The following is a 25,306-nucleotide window of genomic DNA, read 5'->3' as shown; positions in this document are numbered from 1 at the left end:
TACGATGGGCAGTAAACATCGCGACAAGGGAGACAAAGGCGACCGGGCGTGGTACTAACCCCCCCCCCTCGTATGCCGTGCAGACCTTCATAGGTGCTGCTCGCTAACAGCACTTGCCCCAACAGTCGATTAAACGGGGGGATCTTCATCTTTGTCTGTATCTGTGTGCGTCTGGCATTGAATGCATTTTAATGCGCATGGCGCTCCGCTCGTTGTTGTGAGCGTCGCTCCTCCGCCCTCCGCTGTTGTTGGAGAGCGACCGCCTCCAACTCCCCGGTAGCATCAGCGTCGTCCTTCACGAGCCTCCTCCTGCACAGAGGCCGAACTAAACACCGGCGGTAGCAGTCATTGGCAAGTCCACTCAGTTCCATATCCTCTTGTACCACATCACTTCTCGAGCCCGTGCCCTGGCGCGTTTAGGCCCCCCTCTATCCGGACGAACAGAAGCCGCTTGCGCATGGGCTGGCTGGGAATGCGATGCCACGTGACCCAGCTGCCTTCGCCTGCCGGTGTCCAGGTCTTACGAGGACTTGTGAACTCCTCGCACGATCCATCCCAGGGATGGATCGTAGGCAGAGCAGCCGAAACGTTTCTAACCGGTGAAGATGTTCCATTGGAGGGGGGAGGAGGGGGGGGGGGATGGTCCACGTGTCCAGATCTCACGAGATTTGTATACTCCAGCCATCTTCTCGGCAGCAACTCGCCACCTCAGCTCATCCTCGCCGCGGTGAGCCTCCTCCACTCTCCCACGTGGGGAGAGGCACCGTCGCCTCCTCTCGGCGAGACGGAACCTCCAGGGTCTCCGGGGCCTGAGTCTGGACTTGTGCACCCAATGCAGATGTGACATCTGCATGAGCCACAGTACTGAACATCGCCCATTTACTACCCCTTCGGCATCGGGAGGAAGTTTGGCGGCGGGGGGTTGGGGGGGGGTGGTTGGAGGGGGGGGGGTGGTGACGATGCCAACTCAAGCCGCAAGCGACGACGACTTTCCCCGAGTGCAACTTTCCACCGCCTCTCATTCGGCTGGGGGGGGGGGGGGGCTATTGTGGAGCTCCTTCGATGGGACGCTCGCCGCTCGCCGCCGCAGTCGAAGCAATGGGCAAGTGGCATCTTGCAGACGACCGAGAAGATCGCGGGCAGCGGTCTCCTCGGCGTCACGGACACGGGTTGTTGTTGTTGTTGGTGGTGGTGATTGCAAACCCACGGGGCAGCCTCCTTCAGTTGTTGTTGTTGTTGAGCTGATCTGGCCCATGCCTTCCAATCACTCGAGCAAAGATTTCCTGCCCCCCCCCCCACTTACTTTTTTAAAACTTGCTTACACTCAATATTACTTTACAGTGTGTCTATGCCTTAATAATGAAAGTTTGTTTTGCATGGAAATTGCGTTCATTCTTCTCGTAAGTTCAGTCTTCTTTATATATGTACAGCACTGTGGCATCCTTCGCACGAACGAGTGCTTGACAAGTAAAGACTTTGTTGATTGATTGGCTTGACAAGTAATGACTTTATTGATTGACTGATTGATTGATTCGCGGGTATCACCGATGGAGGCTGACACTCGGCACACAAGGGAGCAGGTATCCAGAAGCTGCCTCATTTGAGGCTGAGTTCACCTAGGGGAGGCCCTGGACCGGTTCAAATTGTCAACACTGTTATTGGTCGTGAGCGGACAGGAATCGAACTCGTAGAGGAGTGCGATAACCATTGCGCCACCGCTCCCCACTCCGAACACACACAAAGACAAAGGTCCCCTTTGTAGCCTTACCAGACTGATGGGGGCAAGTGCTGTTAGTGAGCACCTATAAAGGCCGGCACGGCACACGAGGGGGTGGGTGGCCAACAACCACGCCCGGCCGCCTTTGTCTCCCCAGTGGCGATGTTTCCACACCGCACCAGGTACTCATTTGAGGCTGAGTCGACCTAAGGGGAGGCCCAGGACCTGGTTCAGATAATCCTCACCGGTGTTGGCCGTGAGCGGAAATCGAACCCGGTTCGCCGGGTTCGTAGCGCAGCGCGCTAACCGCTGCACCACCGCTCCCCAATACACACACACACACGCGCGCGCGCGCACACACACGCACGCTCACACTCAGGGTCGTAATGAACCTACGCCAGACAGGAGGACAATGGCCAGGACCAGTGTCTCCCACACATGCGCGGCTCAGATAGTCGGCTCCGGAGGAGTGCAGAGCAGAAAGTTAATTTTGCCAAGGCGATTTTTCTTGTCCAAGGCTGACGTTACCTTTTCACTGCCGCCCGTGATTCTTAAGTTCGTTTCAAAAATATATATATTTATTTCATTGATCGTTTTATAACACGTACAGGATACGCACGTGTGTGTGTGTGCGCGTGTGCGCGTGTCTTAGGGGGAGCGGTGGTGTAGCGGTTAGCGCTACGCTGCGCTATGAATCTGGCGACCCGAGTTCGATTGCCGCTCACGGCCAACACCGGTGACGATTATCTGAACCGGTCCTGGGCCTCGCCTAGGTCGACTCAGCCTGAAATGAGTACCTGGTGCGACGTGTAAACATCGCCACTGAGGAGACAAAGGCGGTCGGGCGTGGTGCTGGCCACCCACTCCCTCGTGTTGTTGATTGTTTGGCTCCATCCACTCCACCACCACCACCTCCTCCTCCATCGCCCCTATCTAGCTGTGACTTCACGCTTCTTCGTAGATCCAATTCGCTGGACGTCTGTGAAGAAGAGCTTAATAGCTCATCAGATTCCTCCAGTATAAATACATTTTTCTAAAATCTAATATCTAACTCTCAATGTAAGTGTGACAGGCAGGGCTGTCTGGGGCGAGTGCTGTTAGCAAGTAGCACCTATGAAGGCCGGCAGGGCACACGAGGGGATTGGGTGGCCAGCACCACGCCCGGCCGCCTTTGTCTCCCCCAGTGGCGATGTTTACACGTCGCACCAGGTACTCATTTGAGGCTGAGTCGACCTAGGGGAGGCCCAGGTCGGGCCACGAGCGGGAATCGTGCCCGGGTCGCCAGGTTCGTAGAGCAGCCTAGCGCTCACCGCTACACCACCACTACACCACCACTACACCACCACTACACCACCACTACACCACCACTACACCACCACTACACCACCACTACACCACCACTACACCACCACTACACCACCACTACACCACCACTACACCACCACTACACCACCGCTACACCACCACTACACCACCACTACACCACCACTACACCACCACTACACCACCACTACACCACCACTACACCACCACTACACCACCACTACACCACCGCTACACCACCACTACACCACCACTACACCACCACTACACCACCACTACACCACCACTACACCACCACTACACCACCGCTACACCACTGCTACACCACCGCAGCACCACCGCTACACCACCACTACACCACCGCTACACTACCGCTACACCACCGCTACACCACCACTACACCACCGCTACACCACCGCTACACCACCACTACACCACCGCTACACCACCACTACACCACCGCTACACTACCGCTACACCACCGCTACACTACCGCTACACCACCGCTACACCACCGCTACACCACCACTGCCCCACCGCTACACCACCGCTACACCACCACTACACCACCGCTACACCACCGCTACACCACCGCTGCACCACTGCTGCACCACCGCTACACCACCGCTACACCACCACTACACACACTCACGTACTCACGTACGCACGCACGCGGGTACATTCACCAGAATTCAGAAACCCATTTTCTCCACACACACGCTCCTCACTCACAAAAGTCCCGCTTGCCAATCATCTGGAGCGGTGCAAATTATTCCCATTCATTTTGGCACACTCGCTCTCTCTGAATTCAGATTTATTAAATTATTTTTGTGTCTCCCCCCCCCTCCCCGTACCCCCCCCCCACACCACCCCCCAAAAAAATGTCTATCCCCACCAGTTCCTCCTCGAAAATTGACGGCAATCAGAGTTTGGAGTGGGGCCTCCAAAAATCCGATTCACTCCCTCCCCTTGCGAGTCAAGACCCCCCCTCTTGTAAGCGAGCCGCGAGACTCATCAGTGCAGCCCCATCCACGGCGGCTGAGAGATGTTAACTACCTCGCCTGGTCAGCGGGAGGGTCGTGGGTTCGATCCCGACCCTTTGCCGCCTGCTGTACATTTAGAGTTTGTGTGTCTCTCTCTCATCATCAACACGGTGGCTAGGAGATGTTAACTACCTCGCCTGGTCAGCGGGAGGGTCGTGGGTTCGATCCTGACACTTTGCCACCTGCTGTACATTTAGAGTTTGTGTGTCTCTCTCTCATCATCAACACGGTGGCTAGGAGATGTTAACTACCTCGCCTGGTCAGCATGAGGGTCGTGGGTTCGATCCCGACCTTTCCTGGAGTCTGCGTGTCTCTCTCTCTCTCATCATCATCGTCACGGTGGCTATGAGATGTTAACTACCTCGCCTGGTACGCAGGAGATCGTGGATTCGATCCCGACCTTTGCCACCTGTTGTATATTTGGAGTTTGCGTGTCGCTCTCTCTCTCTCTCATCATCAACACGGTGGCTAGGCGATGTTAACTACCTCGCCTGGTCAGCGGGAGAGTCGTGGGTTCGATCCTGACCCTTTGCCACCTGCTGTACATTTAGAGTTTGTCTGTCTCTCTCTCATCATCAACACGGTGGCAAGGCGATGTTAACTACCTCGCCTGGTCAGCGGGAGGGTCGTGGGTTCGATCCTGACCCTTTGCCACCTGCTGTACATTTAGAGTTTGTGTGTCTCTCTCTCATCATCAACACGGTGGCAAGGCGATGTTAACTCCCTCTGTCTCTCAGTGGTCGCGTGGATTTTTCTCCGAGTCCTCCGTTTTTTTTCCCCTCCAAAATGTAGAATCAACATCCACGCGTTCACAGTATCTGGCTGCTGTACATTTCCACACGACGAGAAGCCAACTTCGTTGAGCTGTTATATTTGTGGCCAGGTCGCTTCTAAAAACAAAAAAGCTATGTAGCTCAATGGAGCCTTAACCTGGTCAATATAACATTAACCAAAAGTGGTGAAGTATGGTCAAACAACCCCCCCTCCTCCCCCCCCCCCCCCACAACGAGACTGCCAACGGCGTTGTGACGTTTTCATCCAGCAGTGGATTGACCGGGCACGTGACTCCATCCGGCCCTCAGCGGCAGTCCGTGGATACCGCAACGTGGGGGTAGAGTGGAAGAGTAGGCAAATTACCTGCAGACTGACTTTTCTCTTTTTTCAGAGTAAAGGATTCCGCTGAGAACCTCGTTACAGTTCCACGTGCATGTCGTTGTTATTTAATTAAATATACAGCGCGTAATTTTAACCAAATACGTTTTTATAATGTTCAGAATTATGGCTTCGTCCCCCCAAAACCACCCCTTGCTCCCCCCGCACCCCCAACAAATATATAAATACACTCAGAATAAAATGTTGCAATGAAGTAATTGACAATAATTTAATTGTGCTAGACTTAAATGTCTCGTGGCCGTGAGAGAAACACAATATACGGGCATTTTCACTCACGGGCACAATGTCTTATTCAAGTATTCGCCAAGGTTAGAGGAGAGGGCTTTATGAAAATATAAGGTTTTGTGCGTGTATATATATAGCTATTATATACATTGTACCTTCATAAGAGACGTCTGAATTCGTCATATTAATGAACAATAATGAATCGCATTTTGTTTATTCAGAAATGTCCTTCTCGCGAGCCTTCTTCAGCTTGGCGTCCTTCCACCGCCAGCCACTCCTATTAGCCAAGGGTTTTTTATTTATTTATTTTTGCTACGTACGGCGTGAAAGAAGTCCAACGAAGTGATAACAAAGGGCTCGCTCTCATTGTTAAGCGACGACACGAGGACACGCGCACAGGCGCGCGCACACGGGGGCACAATGACAAAGACAAAGGCACCCCCCGGGTAGCCTCAACAGACTGTTGGGGCAAGTGCTGTTAGCGAGTAGCGAGCGGCACCTATGAAGGCCGACCACTGTGGCACACGAAGGGGGTGGGTGGGTGGGCCAGCACCACGCCCGGCCGCCTTTGTCTCTCACCCCCCCCCCTACCACCCCCCCCCCCCACGTGGCGACGTTCCACGCCTCCACTCGGGCACGCGTCACTCGTGCGAGGCTGAGTCGACCTAGGGGGGGACCAGCACCCCCTAGGGGGACTCGCTCCGTTAGCGCGCGCTCGTTGGGGAGGGGGGGGTGTTGGGGGGAGGGGTGCAGAGGGGGGGGGGGGTGGCGTTGATCGCGTGAAGCCAACGGGGGGCGGGGTGTGGGGGGGGGGCGAGTGAGGTGGGGGTGTGGGGGGGGCGAGTGAGGTGGGGGTGGGGGGGGCGAGTGAGGTGGGGGTGTGGGGGGGGCGAGTGAGGTGGGGGTGTGGAGGGGGGGCGAGTGAGGTGGGGGTGTGGGGGGGAGAGTGAGGTGGGGGTGTGGGGGGGGGCGAGTGAGGTGGGGGTGTGGGGGGGGCGAGTGAGGTGGGGGGGGGAGAGTGAGGTGGGGGTGTGGAGGGGGGCGAGTGAGGTGGGGGTGTGGGGGGGGGCGAGTGAGGTGGGGGTGTGGGGGGCGAGTGAAGGGGGGGCGAGTGAGTGAGTGGGGGGGGGGGGTTGTCAGTGTGTGGCTTATCACGCTGGCATTCACCATGCCAGAGCCATTGAGACTCGTAAATTAGATCTGCTTTGGGTGAAATTTGTCCCCTATTGTTCGCTCGCGACCTTTTGGATATCGCTGATAAACGGCGAGTGACGGCGGCAGCGGCAGAAGAAGGAGGAGGAGGAGGAGAGGATTGAATGGGGCTGTGATGATGATTCAGGGTACGGGAGGAGAGGGAGCCAGCAAGCGTGAGCGTGCGTGTGAGTCAGAGAGAGGGTGAGTGAGTGAGTGGGTCAGTGTGTTGGTGAGTTAGCGGGTCAGTGTGTGAGTGAGTGAGTGGGTCAGTGTGTGTGTGAGTGAGTCAGAGAGGGGGTGAGTGAGTGAGTGGGTCAGTGTGTTGGTGAGTTAGCGGGTCAGTGTGTGAGTGAGTGAGTGGGTCAGTGTGTTGGTGAGTTAGCGGGTCAGTGTGTGAGTGAGTGATTCAGTGAGTGAGTGAGTGGGTCAGTGTGTGAGTGAGTGAGCGGGTCAGTGTGTGAGTGAGTGAGTGGGTCAGAGAGTGAGTGAGTTAGCGGGTCAGTGTGGGAGTGAGTGAGTCAGTGAGTGAGTGAGTGGGTCAGTGTGTAAGTCAGAGAGAGGGCCAGTGAGTGAGTGAGTCAGAGAGAGGGTCAGTGAGTGAGTGAGTCAGTGTGTGTGTAAGTGTGTGTGTGAGTGAGTGGGTCAGTGAGTGAGTGAGTGGGTCAGTGTGTGAGTGAGTGAGTGGGTCAGTGTGTGAGTGTGTGAGTTAGCGGGTCAGTGTGTGTGTGAGTGAGCGGGTTAGTGTGTGAGTGAGTTAGTGGGTCAGTGTGTGAGTGAGTGAGTGGGTCAGTGTGCGTGTGAGTGAGAGGTCAGTGTGTGAATGAGTGGGTCAGTGAGTGAGTTAGCGCGTCAGTGAGTGAGTGAGTGGATCAGTGTGTGAGTGAGTGAGTGAAAGAGTCAGTGAGTGAGTGAGCGGGTCAGTGTGTGAGTGAGTTAGCGCGTCAGTGTGTGTGTGAGTTAGCGGGTCAGTGTGTGAGTGAGTGAATGGGTCAGTGTGTGAGTGAGTGGGTTAGTGTGTGAGTGAGCGGGTCAGTGTGTGAGTGAGTGAGTGGGTCAGTGAGTGAGTGAGTGGGTCAGTGTGTGAGTGAGTTAGCGCGTCAGTGTGTGAGTGTGTGAGTTAGCGGGTCAGTGTGCGTGTGAGTGAGCAGGTCTGTGTGTGAGTGAATGAGTGGGTCAGTGTGTGAGTGAGTGGGTCAGTGAGTGAGTGAGCGGGTCAGTGTGTGAGTGAGTGAGTGGGTCAGTGTATGTGTGAGTTAGCGGGTCAGTGTGTGAGTGAGTGAATGGGTCAGTGTATGAGTAAGTGAGTGAGTGGGTCAGTGTGTGAGTGAGCGGGTCAGTGAGTCAGTGAGTGGGTCAGTGTGTGAATGAGTGGGTCACTGAGTGAGTTAACGCGTCAGTGAGCGAGTGAGCGGGTCAGTGTGTGAGTGAGTTAGCGCGTCAGTGTGTGAGTGTGTGAGTTAGCGGGTCAGTGTGCGTGTGAGTGAGCAGGTCTGTGTGTGAGTGAATGAGTGGGTCAGTGTGTGAGTGAGTGGGTCAGTGAGTGAGTGAGCGGGTCAGTGTGTGAGTGAGTGAGTGGGTCAGTATGTGTGTGAGTTAGCGGGTCAGTGTTTGAGTGAGTGAATGGGTCAGTGTGTGAGTGAGTGAGTGGGTCAGTGAGTGAGTGAGTGAGCGGGTAAGTGTGTGAGTGAGTGAGTGGGTCAGTGTGTGAGTGTGTGAGTTAGCGGGTCAGTGTGTGAGTGAGTGGGTCAGTGAGTGAGTGAGCAGGTCAGTGTGTGTGTGAGTTAGCGTGTCAGTGTGTGAGTCAGTGAGTGGGTCAGTGAGAGAGTTATTGGGTCAGTGTGTGAGTGAGCAGGTCTGTGTGTGAGCGAGTGAGTGGGTCAGTGTGTGAGTGAGTGAGTGGGTCAGTGAGTGAATGAGTGGGTTAGTGAGTGAGTGAGTAAGCAGTTCAGTGTGTGTGTGAGTTAGCGAGTCAGTGAGTGTGTGAGTTAGCGGGTCAATGTGAGTGAGTGAGTTAGCGGATCAATGTGTGAGTGAGTAAGCGGGTCAGTGAGTGAGTGGGTCAGTGAATGAGTGAGTGAGTCAGTGAGTGAGTGAGCGAGCGGGTCAGTGAGTGAGTGATTTAGCGGGTCAGTGTGGGAGTGAGTGGGTCAGTGTGTGAGTGAGTGAGTGAGTTTGTGGGTCAGTGTGTGTGTGAATGAGTGGGTTAGTGAGTGAGTGAGTGAGCGAGCGGGTGAGTGAGTGAGTTAGCGGGTCACTGTGGGAGTGAGTGGGTCAGTGTGTGAGTGAGTGAGTGGGTCAGTGTGTGTGTGAGTGAGTTAGCGGGTCAGTGTGTGAGTGAGTGAGCGGGCCAGTGTGTGAGTGGGTGAGTGAGTGGGTCAGTGAGTGAGTGAGCGGGTCAGTGAGTGAGTGAGTGGGTCAGTGAGTGAGTGAGTGGGCCCGTGTGTGGGTGAGTGAGTCAGTGAGTGAGTGTGAGTGAGTGAGCGGGACAGTGTGTGAGTTAGTAAGTTAGCGGGTCAGTGTGAGTGAGTGAGTTAGCCGGTCAGTGTGTGTGAGTGATTTAGCGGGTCAGTGTGAGTGAGTGAGCTAGCGGGTCAGTGTGTGTGAGTGAGTTAGCGGGTCAGTGAGTGAGTGAGTGGGTCAGTGAACGATTGAGTGAGCGGGTCAGTGAGTGAATGAGTGGGTTAGTGAGTTAGTGAGTTAGCAGGTCAGTGTGAGTGAGTGAGTTAGTGGTTCAGTGTGTGAGTGAGTTAGCGGGTCAGTGAGTGAGTGAGTGGTTCAGTTAGTGAGTGAGTGAGTGGGCCAGTGTGTATGTCAGTGAGTGTGAAACATCGCCACTGTGGAATCAAAAGCGGCACGGCGTGGTGCTGGCCACCCACCCCCTCTTGTACCGTGCCGGCCTTTAATAGGTGCTACTCACTAACAGCACTTTGCCCCAACAGTCTGATAAGGCTATACGGGGGATCTTAATCTCTGCTTGAGTGATGAGTATGAGACAGCCACTGGCTCCTCCCCCCGGTGCTGCCTTTGTGCCCTGATTGGCGATGGAGCGAGTGATGGATTGGTGGGGTTTGATTGGACGCGCTCCTACCTGCCTACCTGCCGTCTCGTCGAGATGCCTGCTTACCTACTGTCCCTGTCTCACAACTCACCTACCGACCTACCCACCTGTATACTTGAGACACCTACCAGTCTACAGTGAGGGAAAAAGTATTTGATCCCCTGCTGATTTTGAACGTTTGCCCACTGACGAAGAAATGATCAGTCTATTATTTCAATGGTAGGTTTAATTGAAGTGAGAGACAGAATAACAACAACAAAAATCCAGAAAAACGCATGTCGAAAATGTCATAAATTGATTTGCATTTTAATGAGGGAAATAAGAATTTGACCCCTCTGCAGAACATGACTTAGTTCTTGGTGACAAAACCCTTGTTGGAAATCACAGAGGTCAGACGTTTCTTGTAGTTGGCCACCAGGTTTGCACACATCTCAGGAGGAATTTTGTCCCACTCCTCTTTGCAGATCTTCTCCAAGTCATTAAGGTTTCGAGGCTGACGTTTGGCAACTCGAACCTTCAGCTCCCTCCACAGATTTTCTATGGGATTAAGGTCTGGAGACTGGCTAGGCTACTCCAGGACCTTAATGTGCTTCATCTTGAGCCAATCCTTTGTTGCCTTGGCCGTGTGTTTTGGGTCATTGTCATGCTGGAATACCCATCCACGACCCATTTTCAATGCCCTGGCTGAGGGAAGGAGGTTCTCACCCAAGATTTGACGGTACATGGCCCCATCCATCGTCCCTTTGATGCCGTGAAGTTGTCTTGTCCCCTTAGCAGAAAAACACCCCCAAAGCATAATGTTTCCACTTCTATGTTTGACGGTGGGGATGGTGTTCTTGGGGTCATAGGCAGCATTCCTCCTCCTCCAAGCAAGGTAAGTTGAGTTGATGCCAAAGAGCTCCATTTTGGTCTCATCTGACCACAACACTTTCACCCAGTTGTCCTCTGAATCATTCAGATGTTCATTGGCAAACTTCAGACGGGCATGTATATGCGCTTTCTTGAGCAGGGGGACCTTGCGGGCGCTGCAGGATTTCAGTCCTTCACGGCGTAGTGTGTTACCAATTGTTTTCTAGGTGACTATGGTCCCAGCTGCCTTGAGATCATTGACAAGTTCCTCCAGTGTAGTTCTGGGCTGATTCCTCACCGTTCTCATGATCATTGCAACTCCACGAGGTGAGATCTTGCATGGAGCCCCAGGCCGAGGGAGATTGACAATTCTTTTGTGTTTCTTCCATTTGCGAATAATCGCACCAACTGTTGTCACCTTCTCACCAAGCTGCTGGGCAATGGTCTTATAGCCCATTCCAGCCTTGTGTAGGTCTACAATCTTGTCCCTGACATCCTTGGAGAGCTCTTTGGTGTTGGCCATGGTGGATAGTTTGGAATCTGATTGATTGATTGATTGCTTCTGTGCACAGGTGTCTTTTATACAGGTAACAAGCTGAGATTAGGAGCACTCCCTTTAAGAGTGTGCTACTAATCTCAGCTCGTTACCTGTATTAAAGACACCTGGGAGTCAGAATTCTTTCTGATTGAGAGGGGGTAAAATACTTATTTCCCTCATTAAAATGCAAATCAATTTATAACATTTTTGGCATGCGTTTTTCTGGATTTTTTTTGTTGTTATTCTGTCTCTCACTGTTCAAATAAACGTACCATTAAAATTATAGACTGATCATTTATTTGCCAGTGGGCAAACGTACAAAATCAGCAGGGAATCAAATACTTTTTTCCCTCACTGTACCTACCTGCCTAGTCACCCACTTACTTATTTAGAAACTTACCTACCTGTTTACCGACCTGTCTAATCACTTACCAACTTGTGTATACACCCAGCTACCTGTAAACCTGAATAGATGCCTGCCGACCAGGAGGGATAAATGGACGGGATGGAGGGGGGTGGATGGAGGGGGTGGGTGAAGGGGGTGGGTGGAGGGGGTGGACGGAGGGAGTGGGTGGAGGGGGTGGATGGAGGGGATGGATGTAGGGGGTGGATGGAGGGGGTGGATGGAGTGGGTGGATGGAGTGGATGGATGGAGGGGATGGATGGAGTGGATGGATGGAGGGGATGGATGGAAGTGAACAACAGGGTGCAGAATAGGGAACGGAGGGGAGTAGATTTGCGATGGCCGGTGAGGATTACCTCACTCACCCCACTCACCTCAAACACCCCACTCACGCCACCCCACTCACCACACTCACCCCACTCACGCCACCCCACTCACCACACTCACCCCACTCACCTCACTCACCCCACTCACCCCACTCATGCCACTCACCCCACTCACCCCACTCACACACTCACCCCACTCACCCACTCACCCCACTCACCCTACCCGACTCACTCCACTCACGCCACCCACTTTACCCCACCCACCCCACTCACCCCACCCACCCTACCCCACCCACCCCACGCACCCCACTCTTCCACCCACCCCACTCACCCCACTCTCCCCACTCTCCCACCCACCCCACTCACCCCACTCTCCCCACTCTCCCACCCACCCCAATCACCCCACTCACCCCAACAACCCCACTCACCCCAATGACACCACCCACCAACCCCACCTACCCCACTCACCCTACCCCACCCACCCCACTCACCAGACTCCTCCCACCCACCGCACTCTCCCACCCACCCCATTTACCCTACCACACCCACCCCACTCACCCCAACCACCCAACCCCACTCACCCCACCCACCGCACTCACCCCATTCCTCCCACGCACCCCACTCACCCCACACTCCCACCCACACCACTCACCCTACCCCACCCACCCAACTCACCCCACTCACCCCACCAACCCCACCCCACCCACTCCACTCACCCTACCCCAACCACCCCACTCACCCCACCCACCCCACTCAACCCACCCACCCCACTCAACCCACCCACCCCACCCACCCCAACCACCCCACTCAACCCACCCCAATCACCCCACCCCACCCACCCCATTCACCTTATCCCACACACCCCACACACCCCACTCACCCCACTCACCCCACTCACCCAACCCCACCAACCTTACTCACGTATTCTCACCCACCCCACTCTAACCAAAAACTCCACTCTCCCCACTCACCCCACCCACCCCAACCCACTCTCCCCACCGACCCCACCAACCCCACTCACCCTACCCCATCCACCCCACTCACCCTACCCCACTAACCCCACTCAGCCCACCCCACGCACCCCACTCACCCCACTCACCCCACTCTCCCACCCACCCCATTCACCGAACCCCACCCACCCCATTCACCCTGTCCCACCCACCCGACTCACCTCACTCACCCCACTCACCCAACCCCACCAAACTCACTCACATATTCTCCCCACCCACCCCACTCTCCCGACCAACCCCACTCACCCCACTCACCCCAACCACCCCACCCACTCTCCCCACCCACCCCACTCTCCCGAGCAACCCCACCCACCCCACCCCCACTTACCCCACTGACCCCACCCCACCCACCCGACCCCACCCACCCCACTCACCCTAACCCTATCACCCCACTCATCCCACCCGACCCACCCCACTCACCCAACTCACCCCACCCACCCCACTCACCCCACCCCACACATACCCACCCACCACACTCACCCCACCCACCACACTCACCCCACTCACCCCACTCACCCTACCCCAACAACCCCACTCACCTCTCTCACACCACAAACCCCACCCACCCTACTCACCCCACTCTCCCACTCACCCTACCCCACCCACACCACTCACCCCACTCACCCCACCCCACCCACCTCACCCCACTCACCCAACCCCAACCACCCCACTCACCTTACCCCAACCACCCCACTCACCACACCCACTCCACTCACCCCACCCACTCCACCCCACCCAACCCAATAACCCTACCCCACCCACCCCACTCACCCCACTCTCCCACCAACCCCACTGGCCCCACTCACCCCACTCCTCCCACCCACCCCACTCACCTAACCCCAACCACCCCACCTACCCCACTCACCCCACTCACCCCACCCACCCCACCCACTCCACTCACCCCACTCTCCCACCCACCCCATTCACCCTACCCCACCCTACCACACCCACTCCACTCACCCCACTCACCCCACCCACTCCACTCACCCACTCTCTCCACTCACCCCACTCACCCCACCCACTCCACCCCACCCAACCCAATCACCCTACCCCACCAACCCCATTCACCCCACCTCACTCACCCCACTCACTCCATTCACCCCACTCACCCCAGCTACCCCGCCCCACTCACCCAACCCCACCAACCCCACTCACCCCACTCACCCCACTCCTCCAACCCAAGCCCCACTCACCCCACTCAACCACCCACGCCACCCCACTCACCCCCACACCTAACCAACCCCAATCACTCCCACTCTCCCACCCACCCCATTCACCCTACCCCACCCACCCCACTCACCCCAACCCACCCACCCCCTCACACCACTCATCTCACCCCCTCCACCCCACCCCACCCACCCAACTCACCCACTCACCCCATACCTTCCACCCCACTCACCCCACCCCACCCACCCCACTCACCCCACTCACCCCACTCTCCCACCAACCCCACTGGCCCCACTCACCCCACTCCTCCTCCCCCCACCCCACTCACCTAAACCCCAACCACCCCACCTACCCCACTCACCCCACTCACCCCACCCACCCCACCCACTCCACACACCCCACTCTCCCACCCACCCCATTCACCCTACCCCACCCTACCACACCCACTCCACTCACCCCACTCACCCCACCCACTCCACTCACCCACTCTCTCCACTCACCCCACCCACTCCACCCCACCCAACCCAATCACCCTACCCCACCCACCCCACTCACCCCACCTCACTCACCCCACTCACTCCATTCACCCCACTCACCCCAGCTACCCCACCCCACTCACCCAACCCCACCAACCCCACTCACCCCACTCACCCCACTCCTCCAACCCACCCCACTCACCCCACTCAACCCACCCACCCACCCCACTCACCCCACTCACCTAACACACCCCAATCACCCCACTCTCCCACCCACCCCATTCACCCTACCCCACCCACCCCACTCACCCCAACCCACCCACCCCACTCACACCACTCACCTCACCTCACCCCACCCCACCCCACCCCACCCACCCAACTCACCCCACTCACCCCATACCTTCCACCCCACTCACCCCACCCCACCCACCCCACTCACCCCACTCACCCCACTCTCCCACCAACCCCACTGGCCCCACTCACCCCACTCCTCCCACCCACCCCACTCACCTAACCCCAACCACCCCACCTACCCCACTCACCCCACTCACCCCACCCACCCCACCCACTCCACTCACCCCACTCTTCCACCCACCCCATTCACCCTACCCCACCCTACCACACCCACTCCACTCACCCCACTCACCCCACCCACCCCACCCCACCCACCCCACTCACCCTACCCCAACCACCCAACTCACCCCAGCCCACCCACCCCACCCACCCCATTCACCCCACTCACCCCACCCCACCCACCCAACCCACCCCACTCACCTCACTCACTACTCTCCCACCCACCCCACTCACCTTACCCCATTCACCCAACTCACCCCACCCACCCAACCCACCAAACCCACTCACCCACCCCACTCACCCCACTCACGCTACCCACCCGACCTCACCCGCCCCACTCACCCAACTTACCCCACTCACCTACTCTCCACTCACCCCACTCACCCCACCCCCCTCACTCACCCCACTCTCCCACTCAGCCCACTCACACCACCCACTCACCCCACCCCACCCACCCCACCCACCCCACCCACCCACCTCACCCACCCCTCTCACCCCACTCACCCCACCTATCCCACTCACCCACTTACCCCACCCCACCCACCCCACCCGCCTATTGTCCCCACCCACCCCTCTCTCCTCAACCACCCCATGCACCCCACCCACCCCACTAACCCTACCCCACCCACCCCACTCACCCCACTTACCCCACTCACCCCACCCACCCCACCCACCTCACTCACCCCACTCACCCCACTCACCCACCCCACTTACCCCACCCCACCCACCCCACTCAACCCACTCACCCCACTCACCCCACCCACCCCACCCACCTCACTCACCCCACTCACCCACCTCACTTACCCCACCCCACCCACCCCACTCAACCCACTCACCCAACCCACCACAATCACCCCACCCCACTCACCCCACTCATGCCACCCACCCACCCCACCCACCACACCCACCCCACTCACCCCACCCACCCAACTCACCCCAATCACCCCACTCACCCCACTTACCCCACTCACCCACTCTCCCACTCACTCCACTCACACCACCCACCCCACCTCACCCACCCCACTCACCCCACTCACCATTCCCCACCCACCCCACTCACCCCACCCCACTCAACCCACTCACTCCACCACACCCACTCCACTCACTCCACTCTCCCCACCCACCCCACCCACCCCTCTCACCCCACTCACCATTCCCCACCCACCCCACTCACCCCACTCACCCCACCCCACTCAACCCACTCACCCCACCACTACCACCCCACTCACCCCACTCAACCCACCCACCCCACTCACCCACTCTCTCCACTCACCCCACTCACCCCACCCACTCCACCCCACCCAACGCAATCACCCTACCCCACCCACCCCACTCACCCCACCCACCCCACTCACTCCATTCACTCCACTCACCCCAGCTACCCCACCCCACTCACCCAACCCCACCAACCCCACTCACCCCACTCACCCCACTCCTCCCATCCACCCCACTCACCCCACTCACCCCACTCAACCCACCCACCCAACCCACACCACTCACCCCACTCATCTCACCCCACCCACCCCACTCACCCCACTCACCCCACTCACCCCACCCCTCCTACCCCACTCACCCCACTCACCCCACCCCACTCACCCCACCCCACTCACCCCACCCCACTCACCCCACTCACCCCACCCCTCCCACCCCACCCAACCCACCCCACCGCGCCACGGACCTGCCTCCCCTGGCCCAATCGCCGCCCATTAAAAGGTCAAACGCAGGCATCCCGTAATGTCAGCGCGTTGCCGGCGCTTTGTGAGGCGTCGACCGAACGACGGACGGACGCAGCCAGTGCGAGGAGCGCCGGGCGGGGGTGGTGGGAGGGGTAGTGAGGAGCAAAGCGCCACTGATAAGGGGGTGGGGGGCCCGTATCTCAACCGACGCTAAATGCCAACATCGCACCCCCCCCCCCCACTCATAACCACCCCCCCCCTGCCCCCCCTTAGCTCTCACTCAGTCCCCTACCCTCCCAACACCTCTCCCCCCCCCCCCCCCCGCCACCACCACCTCGCCTAATCCATCCCAGACACATTTGTTATGAATATCTCAACCGGGCGAATCTGAATTCTGTTTCACGATTAGCATGAGAATGGCGTTGGCCCGGGATGGTGCTGGCGCTGAGCAAAGAGGGGGAGAGAGGGAGAGAGATTGCGCGTGCGTGGTTGTTATTGTTGTTATTGTTGTTGTGTGCGTCTGTGTGTGTGTGTGTGGTTTTTGTATGTCTTCATTTATTCGTGTGTGTGTGTCGTGGTGTGTGCGCGCGTGTGTGCGTCTGGCAAACCCACGCCCTCGTGTTCTGCGCCGGCCTTCATAGGTGCTCGCTTACAGAACTTGCCCCTACAGTCTGCTAAGGCTACACGGGGGATCTTTGTGTGTGTGTGTGTTGCTGGATCGCTAACAGCACTTGCCCCAACAGTCTGTTGAGGCTGTACGGAGGATCTTTGCCTTTGCTTCGTGTTTGTGGCCACCCAGTTTTTGTGTACCGTGCAGGTCTTCGTATAGGCGCTTGCTTACAACACTTGCCCCAAAAGTGCGTATAGGCGATACGGGGGACCTTTGTCTTTGTGGGTGTAAGTGTGGGGCGCGGTGATGCAGTGGTTAGCGCACTTCTGCAACATGGGCCGTGAACGGGAATCGAACTCGGACCTCTGGGTTCATGGCGCAGCGCGCTAAGCAAACCGCCACCGCTCCCCAACAACACACAAGACCAAGACGAAAGGCAAAGATCCCCCGTATAGCCCGCAACAGGCTTTTGGGGCAAGTGGTGTTAGCGTGCACCTATGAAGGCCGGCACAGCACACGAGAGGGTCGTTAGCAAACACCACGCCCGGACCGCCTTTGTCTCCCCCAGTGGCGATATTTCACACGCTGCACCGGCTACTCATTTGAGGCTGAGTCGACCTAGGAGAGGGCCCTGGGCCGGTTCAGATAATCGTCACCGGCGGTGGCGGCGAGCGGGAATCGAACTCTGCTCGCGGGGTTCGTAGCGAGGCGCAGCGCCAACGGATGCACCACCGCTCCCCGCGCTCACTCTCACACCCTGTTACACACGCGCTCACTCTCACACCCTGTTACACACGCGCTCACTCTCACACCCTGTTACACACGCGCTCACTCTCACACCCTGTTACACACGCGCTCACACTCACACCCTGTTACACACGCGCTCACTCTCACACCCTGTTACACACGCGCTCACTCTCACACCCTGTTACACACGCGCTCACTCTCACACCCTGTTACACACGCGCTCACCCTCACACCGTGACAGACACACGCGCTCACCCTCACACCCTGGCGGCGGACACACGCGCGCAGGCACACACTTTCACAAATTCAGGCCGGCACGCCGTTATTTGCTATTGATTCCTGATAATTAGGCAAATCTCCATCGCTCCTTCTGCCTTTGTCTCAGACGATACTACCTCACGCCTTCTCAATCCCCGTCAATAGAGGTTTATCTGCGCGCCCCCCCCCCACCCCCCCAGCCAGCCCCCCCTTTGTCTTCCCCAGCGGCCAATTTTTATGCTTCGCAGACGCGTGTAAATAAGTTTTTGGAGTCGTTAATGATTTTTTTTGTTTTTGTTTTCGGAGACGGGATGGGATGGGATCGGGGGACCGTTATTTTTGTTTGTTTGTTTAACGAGCGACCGGCTGGAGGGAGCGATGCCCGTGCTCGATGTGTCAAAGTGAACGCTCGCCCGCCCCCGGCCGTTTCGTGCGGTGCGGGTGTCATCAGCAAGACATCGGCCACGCCACGTGCCCGTACAGCGGGAGGCGTGCGCGGGGAAGAGAGGGATGAGGGATGTACCCAGACCACACGAGTTTCACGCAGAGACACCCGTCGAATTACACAGAGACCCATAGACTCATGCACAGACAGACAGACTCACTCGGAAATCCGCAGACTCACAAAGAGCTCTACAGAAACTCACACAGAGACCCACAATCTCATGCAAAGACCCATACAGTCATAGAGAAACCCATAGACTTGTAGAGAGACCCATAGACTCATACATAGACTCATACAAAGGCCCATAAACTCGTAGAGAGAATCATAGACTCACACAAAGACCCATAAATTCACACAGAAACTCACAGACTCACACAGAGACACGTGAACTATCACGGACACCCATAGACTTTCACGTAAATCCATAGACTCACACATAGACCCATAGGCTCACACAGAAACCCATAGACTCACACAGAAACCCATAGACTCACACAGAGACCAATAGACTCACACAGAGACCCATAGACTTACACAGAGACCCATAGGCTCACACAGAGACCCACAGACTCAAACAGAGACGCATAGACTCACACATAGACCCAGAGACTCACACAGAGATCCACAGATTCACACAGAGACCCATAGACTCACACAGAGACCAATAGACTCACACAGAGACCCAGAGACTCACACAGAGACCCATAGACTCACACAGAGACCCATAGACTTACACAGAGACCCATAGGCTCACACAGAGACCCACAGACTCAAACAGAGACCCAGAGACTCACACAGAGATCCACAGATTCACACAGAGACCCATAGACTCACACAGAGACCCATAGACTCACACAGAGACCCAGAGACTCACACAGAGACCCATAGACTGACATTGAGCCCTACATTCACACAGTCTAACCCCGATCTGGCATTTGAACTCCTGCCCTCTGTGCTCTGCAAGTCCATGGTCCCTGCATTGAGCCCCAGAGTCTGGAGCTGATAGCAGCTACACTGGATTAGCACGAGATTGGCTGATGCGGAATAGAAGGATGTGCAGCTGAGTGTGTGTGTGTGTGTTTAACGTCTTTCGCACCGTACGTAGCCAACTGTGCTAATCAGAGGTGCTGGGAAGGACAACAAGCTATAGGTCTCTGTGTGAGTCTACGGGTCTCTGTGTGAGTCTATGAATCTCTGTGTGAGACTATGGGTCTCTTTGTAAGTGTATGGGTCTCTGTGTGAGTCTATGGGTCTCTGTGTGAGTCTATGAGTCTCTGTGTGAGACTATGGGTCTCTTTGTAAGTGTATGGGTCTCTGTGTGAGTCTATGGGTCTCTATGTGAGTCTATGAGTCTCTGTGTGAGACTATGGGTCTCTTTGTAAGTTTATGGGTCTCTGTGTGAGTCTACGGGTCTCTGTGTGAGTCTATGGGTCTCTGTGTGAGTCTATGGGTCTCGTTGTAAGTGTATGGGACTCTGTGTGAGTCTATGGATCTCTGTGTGAGTCTATGGGTCTCTGTGTGAGTCTATGGGTCTCTGTGTGAGCCTATAGGTCTCTATGTGAGTCTATGAGTCGTTGTGTGAGTCTATGGGTCTCCACCTCCTCCACCTCCTCCCCCTCCACCTCCTCCACCTCCTGTACCTCCTCGATCTCCTCCCCCTCCGCCTCTTCCTCCATCTCCTCCAACTCCTCCACCTAGCCACGACTTAACTCTTCTTCGGAGATCCAATTGAACGTACGCCTGTGACAAAAGAGCTTCACAGCTCATCGGATTCCTCCCAATACATGTGTGTGTGTATATTCCAATTCCGCTTACCTGTGGGACAATCGGCGCTTCTCGAAAAAGCCCCCCCCCCCTTCCTCCCCACCACCACCAACACCACCCCCCCACCACTCCCTCCCCACCACCACCAACACCACCCCCCCACCTCCCCACCACCACCACCACGGCCCAACCAACCACCCACCCACCCACCCTGTCCTCTGAAGAGTCGATGGAATCAATGTTAATTTAGTTCAGCTTTAAGTGTTCCGCGTCCGCATGTCGTGTGTCTGTCTCTTTGTCCCCACGTCTAGATGTGTGTCTGTGTATACAAATGTGTGTGTGTGTGATGTCTGACACAGTGGGGAGCGGTGGTGCAACGGTTAGCGTGCCGTGCTATGAACCCCCCCCTTCCCCCCACCGCATGTCCACTCATCCTCAACTGAGTAGCTGGTGCACTGTGTAGTAAACATTGCCGCTGGGGAGACAAAGGCGGCCGGGCGTGGTGCTGGACGTCCACCCCCTCGTAGTACCGTTCCGGCCTTCATAGGTGCTACTCGCTAACAACACTTTCTCCAAAAGTCTGTTAAGGCTACACGGGGGATCTTTGTCCGTGCAATATATATATCTTTCACAACTTATTTTTTTTTATTTTACCAGGTGAGGCCCCACAGAAGCGAACCGGCCGCAAACGACAGCTCAACCAAGTGGCTGATCACGGGGAAATGTATCGCAGCCAAACACTCCAAACGCGCGATGTTGAATCTAAACGCGGAAGGGAAAACCGGAGGACCCGGATAAGAATCCACACGACCACGGTGCCAGAGAGAGACACGGACTCCAAATACACAGCAGCAGGCGTCAGGGTTAGGATCGGAACCCACGACCTCCTGTATACCAGGCGAGGTAGTTAACATCTCGCCCACGTATGCGTGTGTGTGGGGGGGGGGGGGGGGGAGCGGTGGCGTAGTGGTTAGCGCACTGCGTTAACGAACCCGCGACGAGCAGAAGCTTAATTCACGCTCACGGCCAACGTCTGGGTTTCTTAGCTGGTCAAACGAAATCAACGTGGGACTTCTAACGTTGACCAACCATAACTTCGATGTTAATGCCTCCAATTCTCAACCAATCGGATACCACGTCGCAACTTTTTGTTATACCTTTTCTAAGTCTCACCTCTGTTTCCCCCCGTGTGCCGCTGGACGGGAGGTGCTGGGCGGGGGGCTTGATTAAAAAAAAAACCGTCGGCGTCATCGTCCGCGTCACGATGGGCGTGGCTTGTCGTGATGGGGGTTTCCCGCCTTCGGGGGGTGGGGCAAGCGGGCGGCGACTTGTGATTGGAGATCTGTGTCCAGTGGACAATCTGTCAAAAAGAGCTTCATAGGTCATCGGATTCCTCCGGTATAAAAAAACACATTCTGATCTTCTGATCGATTTGAGATAACAACTCTTCGTCGATTAAATAAATAAATGCTATATCTTTTTTTATTATTATTACGATAGTTGACTCACAGTTGGAAGGTTGTAAGTTCGAGTACTGGTAGGAATGTGGCGGGTGTGCATCCAGCCCATCATCAATATCATCATCATCAGCAGCAGTATCATCATCATCATCATCAGCAGCAGTAGCAGCTGCAGCTGCAACAGACACAACAACATGATTAACATTTTAATCAATCAACATGCGCATGACTCTCCAACTTCATCAGCAGCGGCACCAGCATCATCATCAGCAGCAGTATCAGCAGCAGCATCAACAGCAGTATCTTCAGAAGCAGCACCATCAGCTGCAACAGAACCAACAACATTATTGACATTTTGATCAATCAACATGAGCTTGACTGTCCGTCATCATCAGCAACAGTATCATCATCAGCAGCAGCAGCAGCTGCAACAGAAACAACGTCATTGACATGTCGATCAACCAACATGAACATGACTGTATCAGCATCTTCATCATCAGCAGCAGCAGTGGCATCATCAGCAATTATCAGCATCATCATAATCATCGCCAGCAGCAGCAGCAGGTTCCAACCCCGTGCGTTGAACCCCAGGGTCCCAGCAGTGTCGGCTTAATGTCTCTGGCATGCACGTACGTTGAACTTCTTTCGCACCGTACGTAGCCAACCGTGCCAGTCGCAGGTGCGGGGAGAGGACAACAACACTCAACACAGTCATTGTGTTTTTGCGTACGGCCATTGGAGAGCGGCTGGGTTGAATATTGAGTTGTAAGTGGTTGAGCCATTCAGTTGCTTTGTCTGACAGTTGGTGAAATGCAGACGCACTCACCCACACACTCACCCACACACTCACTCGCTCACCCACTCGCTCACTCACTCACCCACACACTGACCCACACACTCACCCACACACTCACCCACACACTGACCCACACACTCACCCACACACTCACCCACTCACCCACTCGCTCACTACCTCATCCACTCGCTCACTACCTCATCCACACACTCACCCACACACTCACCCACTCACCCACTCGCTCATGCACTCACCCACACACTCACTCACCCACTCAACCACCCACCGGCTCACCAATCGACTCGTCCACTCAGAATACTCACGAACTCACCCACTAATTCACTCACTCACACACTCACCCACTCACCCACTCGCTCATGCACTCACCCACACACTCACTCACCCACTCAACCACTCAACCACCCACCGGCTCACCAATCGACTCGTCCACTCAGAATACTCACGAACTCACCCACTAATTCACTCACACACTCACCCACTCACCCACTCGCTCATGCACTCACCCACACACTCACTCACCCACTCAACCACTCAACCACCCACCGGCTCACCAACCGACTCGTCCACTCAGAATACTCACGAACTCACCCACGAATTCACTCACCCACCCACTCACCTACTCACCCACACACTCACCCACTCGCTCACTCACTCACCCACACACTCGCTCACCGTCTCACCCCCTCACTCACCCATCCACTCCTTTGATGCAGAGTAAAACAAGTTACGTGTTCCATAGTTTGGCATTCATAGCCGCAGTCGCAACACCAGAGGGAGGGAGAGAGGGAGAGAGGGAGAGAGACACACACACACAGGGGCCAGGGAATCAAACCCAGGTCTCAGCTCCTGTGCAATCTCAATACCTCTGACACCACGGGCATTGTGAACCAACCCACCCCATCGACCCAACCTAACCCTAACCCTAACCCTGACCCCCACGTCCGCCCTTACCCCACCCCCCGTACGTGAACCACAAAAGTCATCTTCATTTTCAGGGGGGGGGAGGGGAAGGGGTGGCATCCACTTTAAAATAATTAATAATAAATAAAAATCAGGGACAGTCTGAGGGAACAAAGTTGGAGACATTTTAGTTTCGTTTGATTTTGTTGCGTCTCAAACTCAAACGAAACGAGACGAGCCCTCTCCAATAATAATTAATTAAATCGACCCCCCCCCCCCACCCCGCCACCTCACCCCCCCCCCCGTGACCCTTGACCCCATTTTTCCCTGCTGCTCGCAACTGCCATCCTAGGATTTCGGTTCGTGACCCCCCGTGAACTCCCCGTGCCCCTGAGACGCGCCGGGCCCCCCCCTAATTGGATTCCCATCCATCAGTTTAAACTAATTAGCGGGGAGGGAGATAGCCCCGGTGTTGGCACTGAATACTTACGGAAAGAATCACCGCCGCCATCATCGCCACCATCACCATCACCACCACCACCCCCCTCCTTCCTTCCCCCCCCACCCCTCCAAAGACAAAGATCCCCCGTATAGCCTTCACAGACTGTTGGGGGCAAGTGTTGTTCGCGAGAAGCGGACGCGTGGCCAGGACCGCCTTTGTCTCCCTCGGGAGCGACGGGTGTTTGACGACGCACCGCGCCACAGGTACTCATTTGAGGCTGAGTCAACCTAAGGGAGGCCCAGGACCGGTTCAGATGATCGTCACTGGTTTGTTGGCCGCCGTGAGAGGGAATCGAACTCGGGAAAAACGAAGTTCGTAGTGCAGCGTAGCACTGACAGCTGCACTACCGCTCCTAACTCTCACGCACACTCCCACACACACTCCCACACACACTCTCACACACACTCTCACACACACTCCCACACACACTCTCACACACACTCTCACGCACACTCCCACGCACACGCTCACCGACACTCTCACCCACACTCCGACGCACACGCTCACCCACACTCCCACGCACAATCCCACGCACACTCTCACCCACACTCCCACGCACACTCCCACGCACACTCTCACACACACTCTCACACACACTCTCACCCACACTCTCACGCACACTCCCACGCACACTCTCACACACACTCTCACGCACACTCCCACTCACGCTCCCACGCACACTCTCACCCATACTCTCACGCACACTTCCACGCACACTCCCACGCACACTCTCACCCACACGCACACTCCCACGCACACTCTCACCCACACTCCCATCCCCACGCACACGCTCACACACACTCTCACCCACATTCTCACGCACACGCTCACCCACACTCTCACCCACACTCCCACGCACACGCTCACCCACACTCTCACGCACACTCCCATCCCCACGCACACTCCCACGCACACTCTCACCCATACTCCCACGCACACTCCCATCCCCACGCACACTCCCACGCACACTCCCACACACACTCTCACCCACACTCCCACGTACACGCTCACCCACACTCCCACGCACACTCTCACCCACACACCCATCCCCA

General features: G+C 56.3%; 1 protein-coding gene across 1 annotated transcript in view; it reads right to left on the bottom strand.

Annotated features, from left to right (window-relative positions):
• LOC142905602 (uncharacterized) overlaps positions 1-20,487 on the bottom strand; it is a 155,734-nt gene extending 135,247 nt beyond the window's left edge. Inside the window, exons 1-2 of the mRNA XM_076052232.1 lie at positions 20,434-20,487; positions 18,364-18,372 (exon numbers count right to left, since the gene is read on the bottom strand). Coding sequence (XP_075908347.1) covers positions 18,364-18,372; positions 20,434-20,487 — 63 coding nt within the window. The remainder of the gene's footprint in view (positions 1-18,363; positions 18,373-20,433) is intronic.
• Between the last annotated feature and the right edge of the window lie 4,819 nt (positions 20,488-25,306).

Source organism: Petromyzon marinus, chromosome 55 (genome assembly GCF_048934315.1).
Source record: "Petromyzon marinus isolate PM22_M1 ecotype Great Lakes invasive population chromosome 55, UKy_Petmar_22M1.pri1.0, whole genome shotgun sequence".
Classification (NCBI taxonomy): domain Eukaryota; kingdom Metazoa; phylum Chordata; class Hyperoartia; order Petromyzontiformes; family Petromyzontidae; genus Petromyzon; species Petromyzon marinus.
The sequence above is the reverse complement of the archived record's forward strand: the minus strand, read 5'-3'. Positions and strand labels throughout refer to the sequence as shown.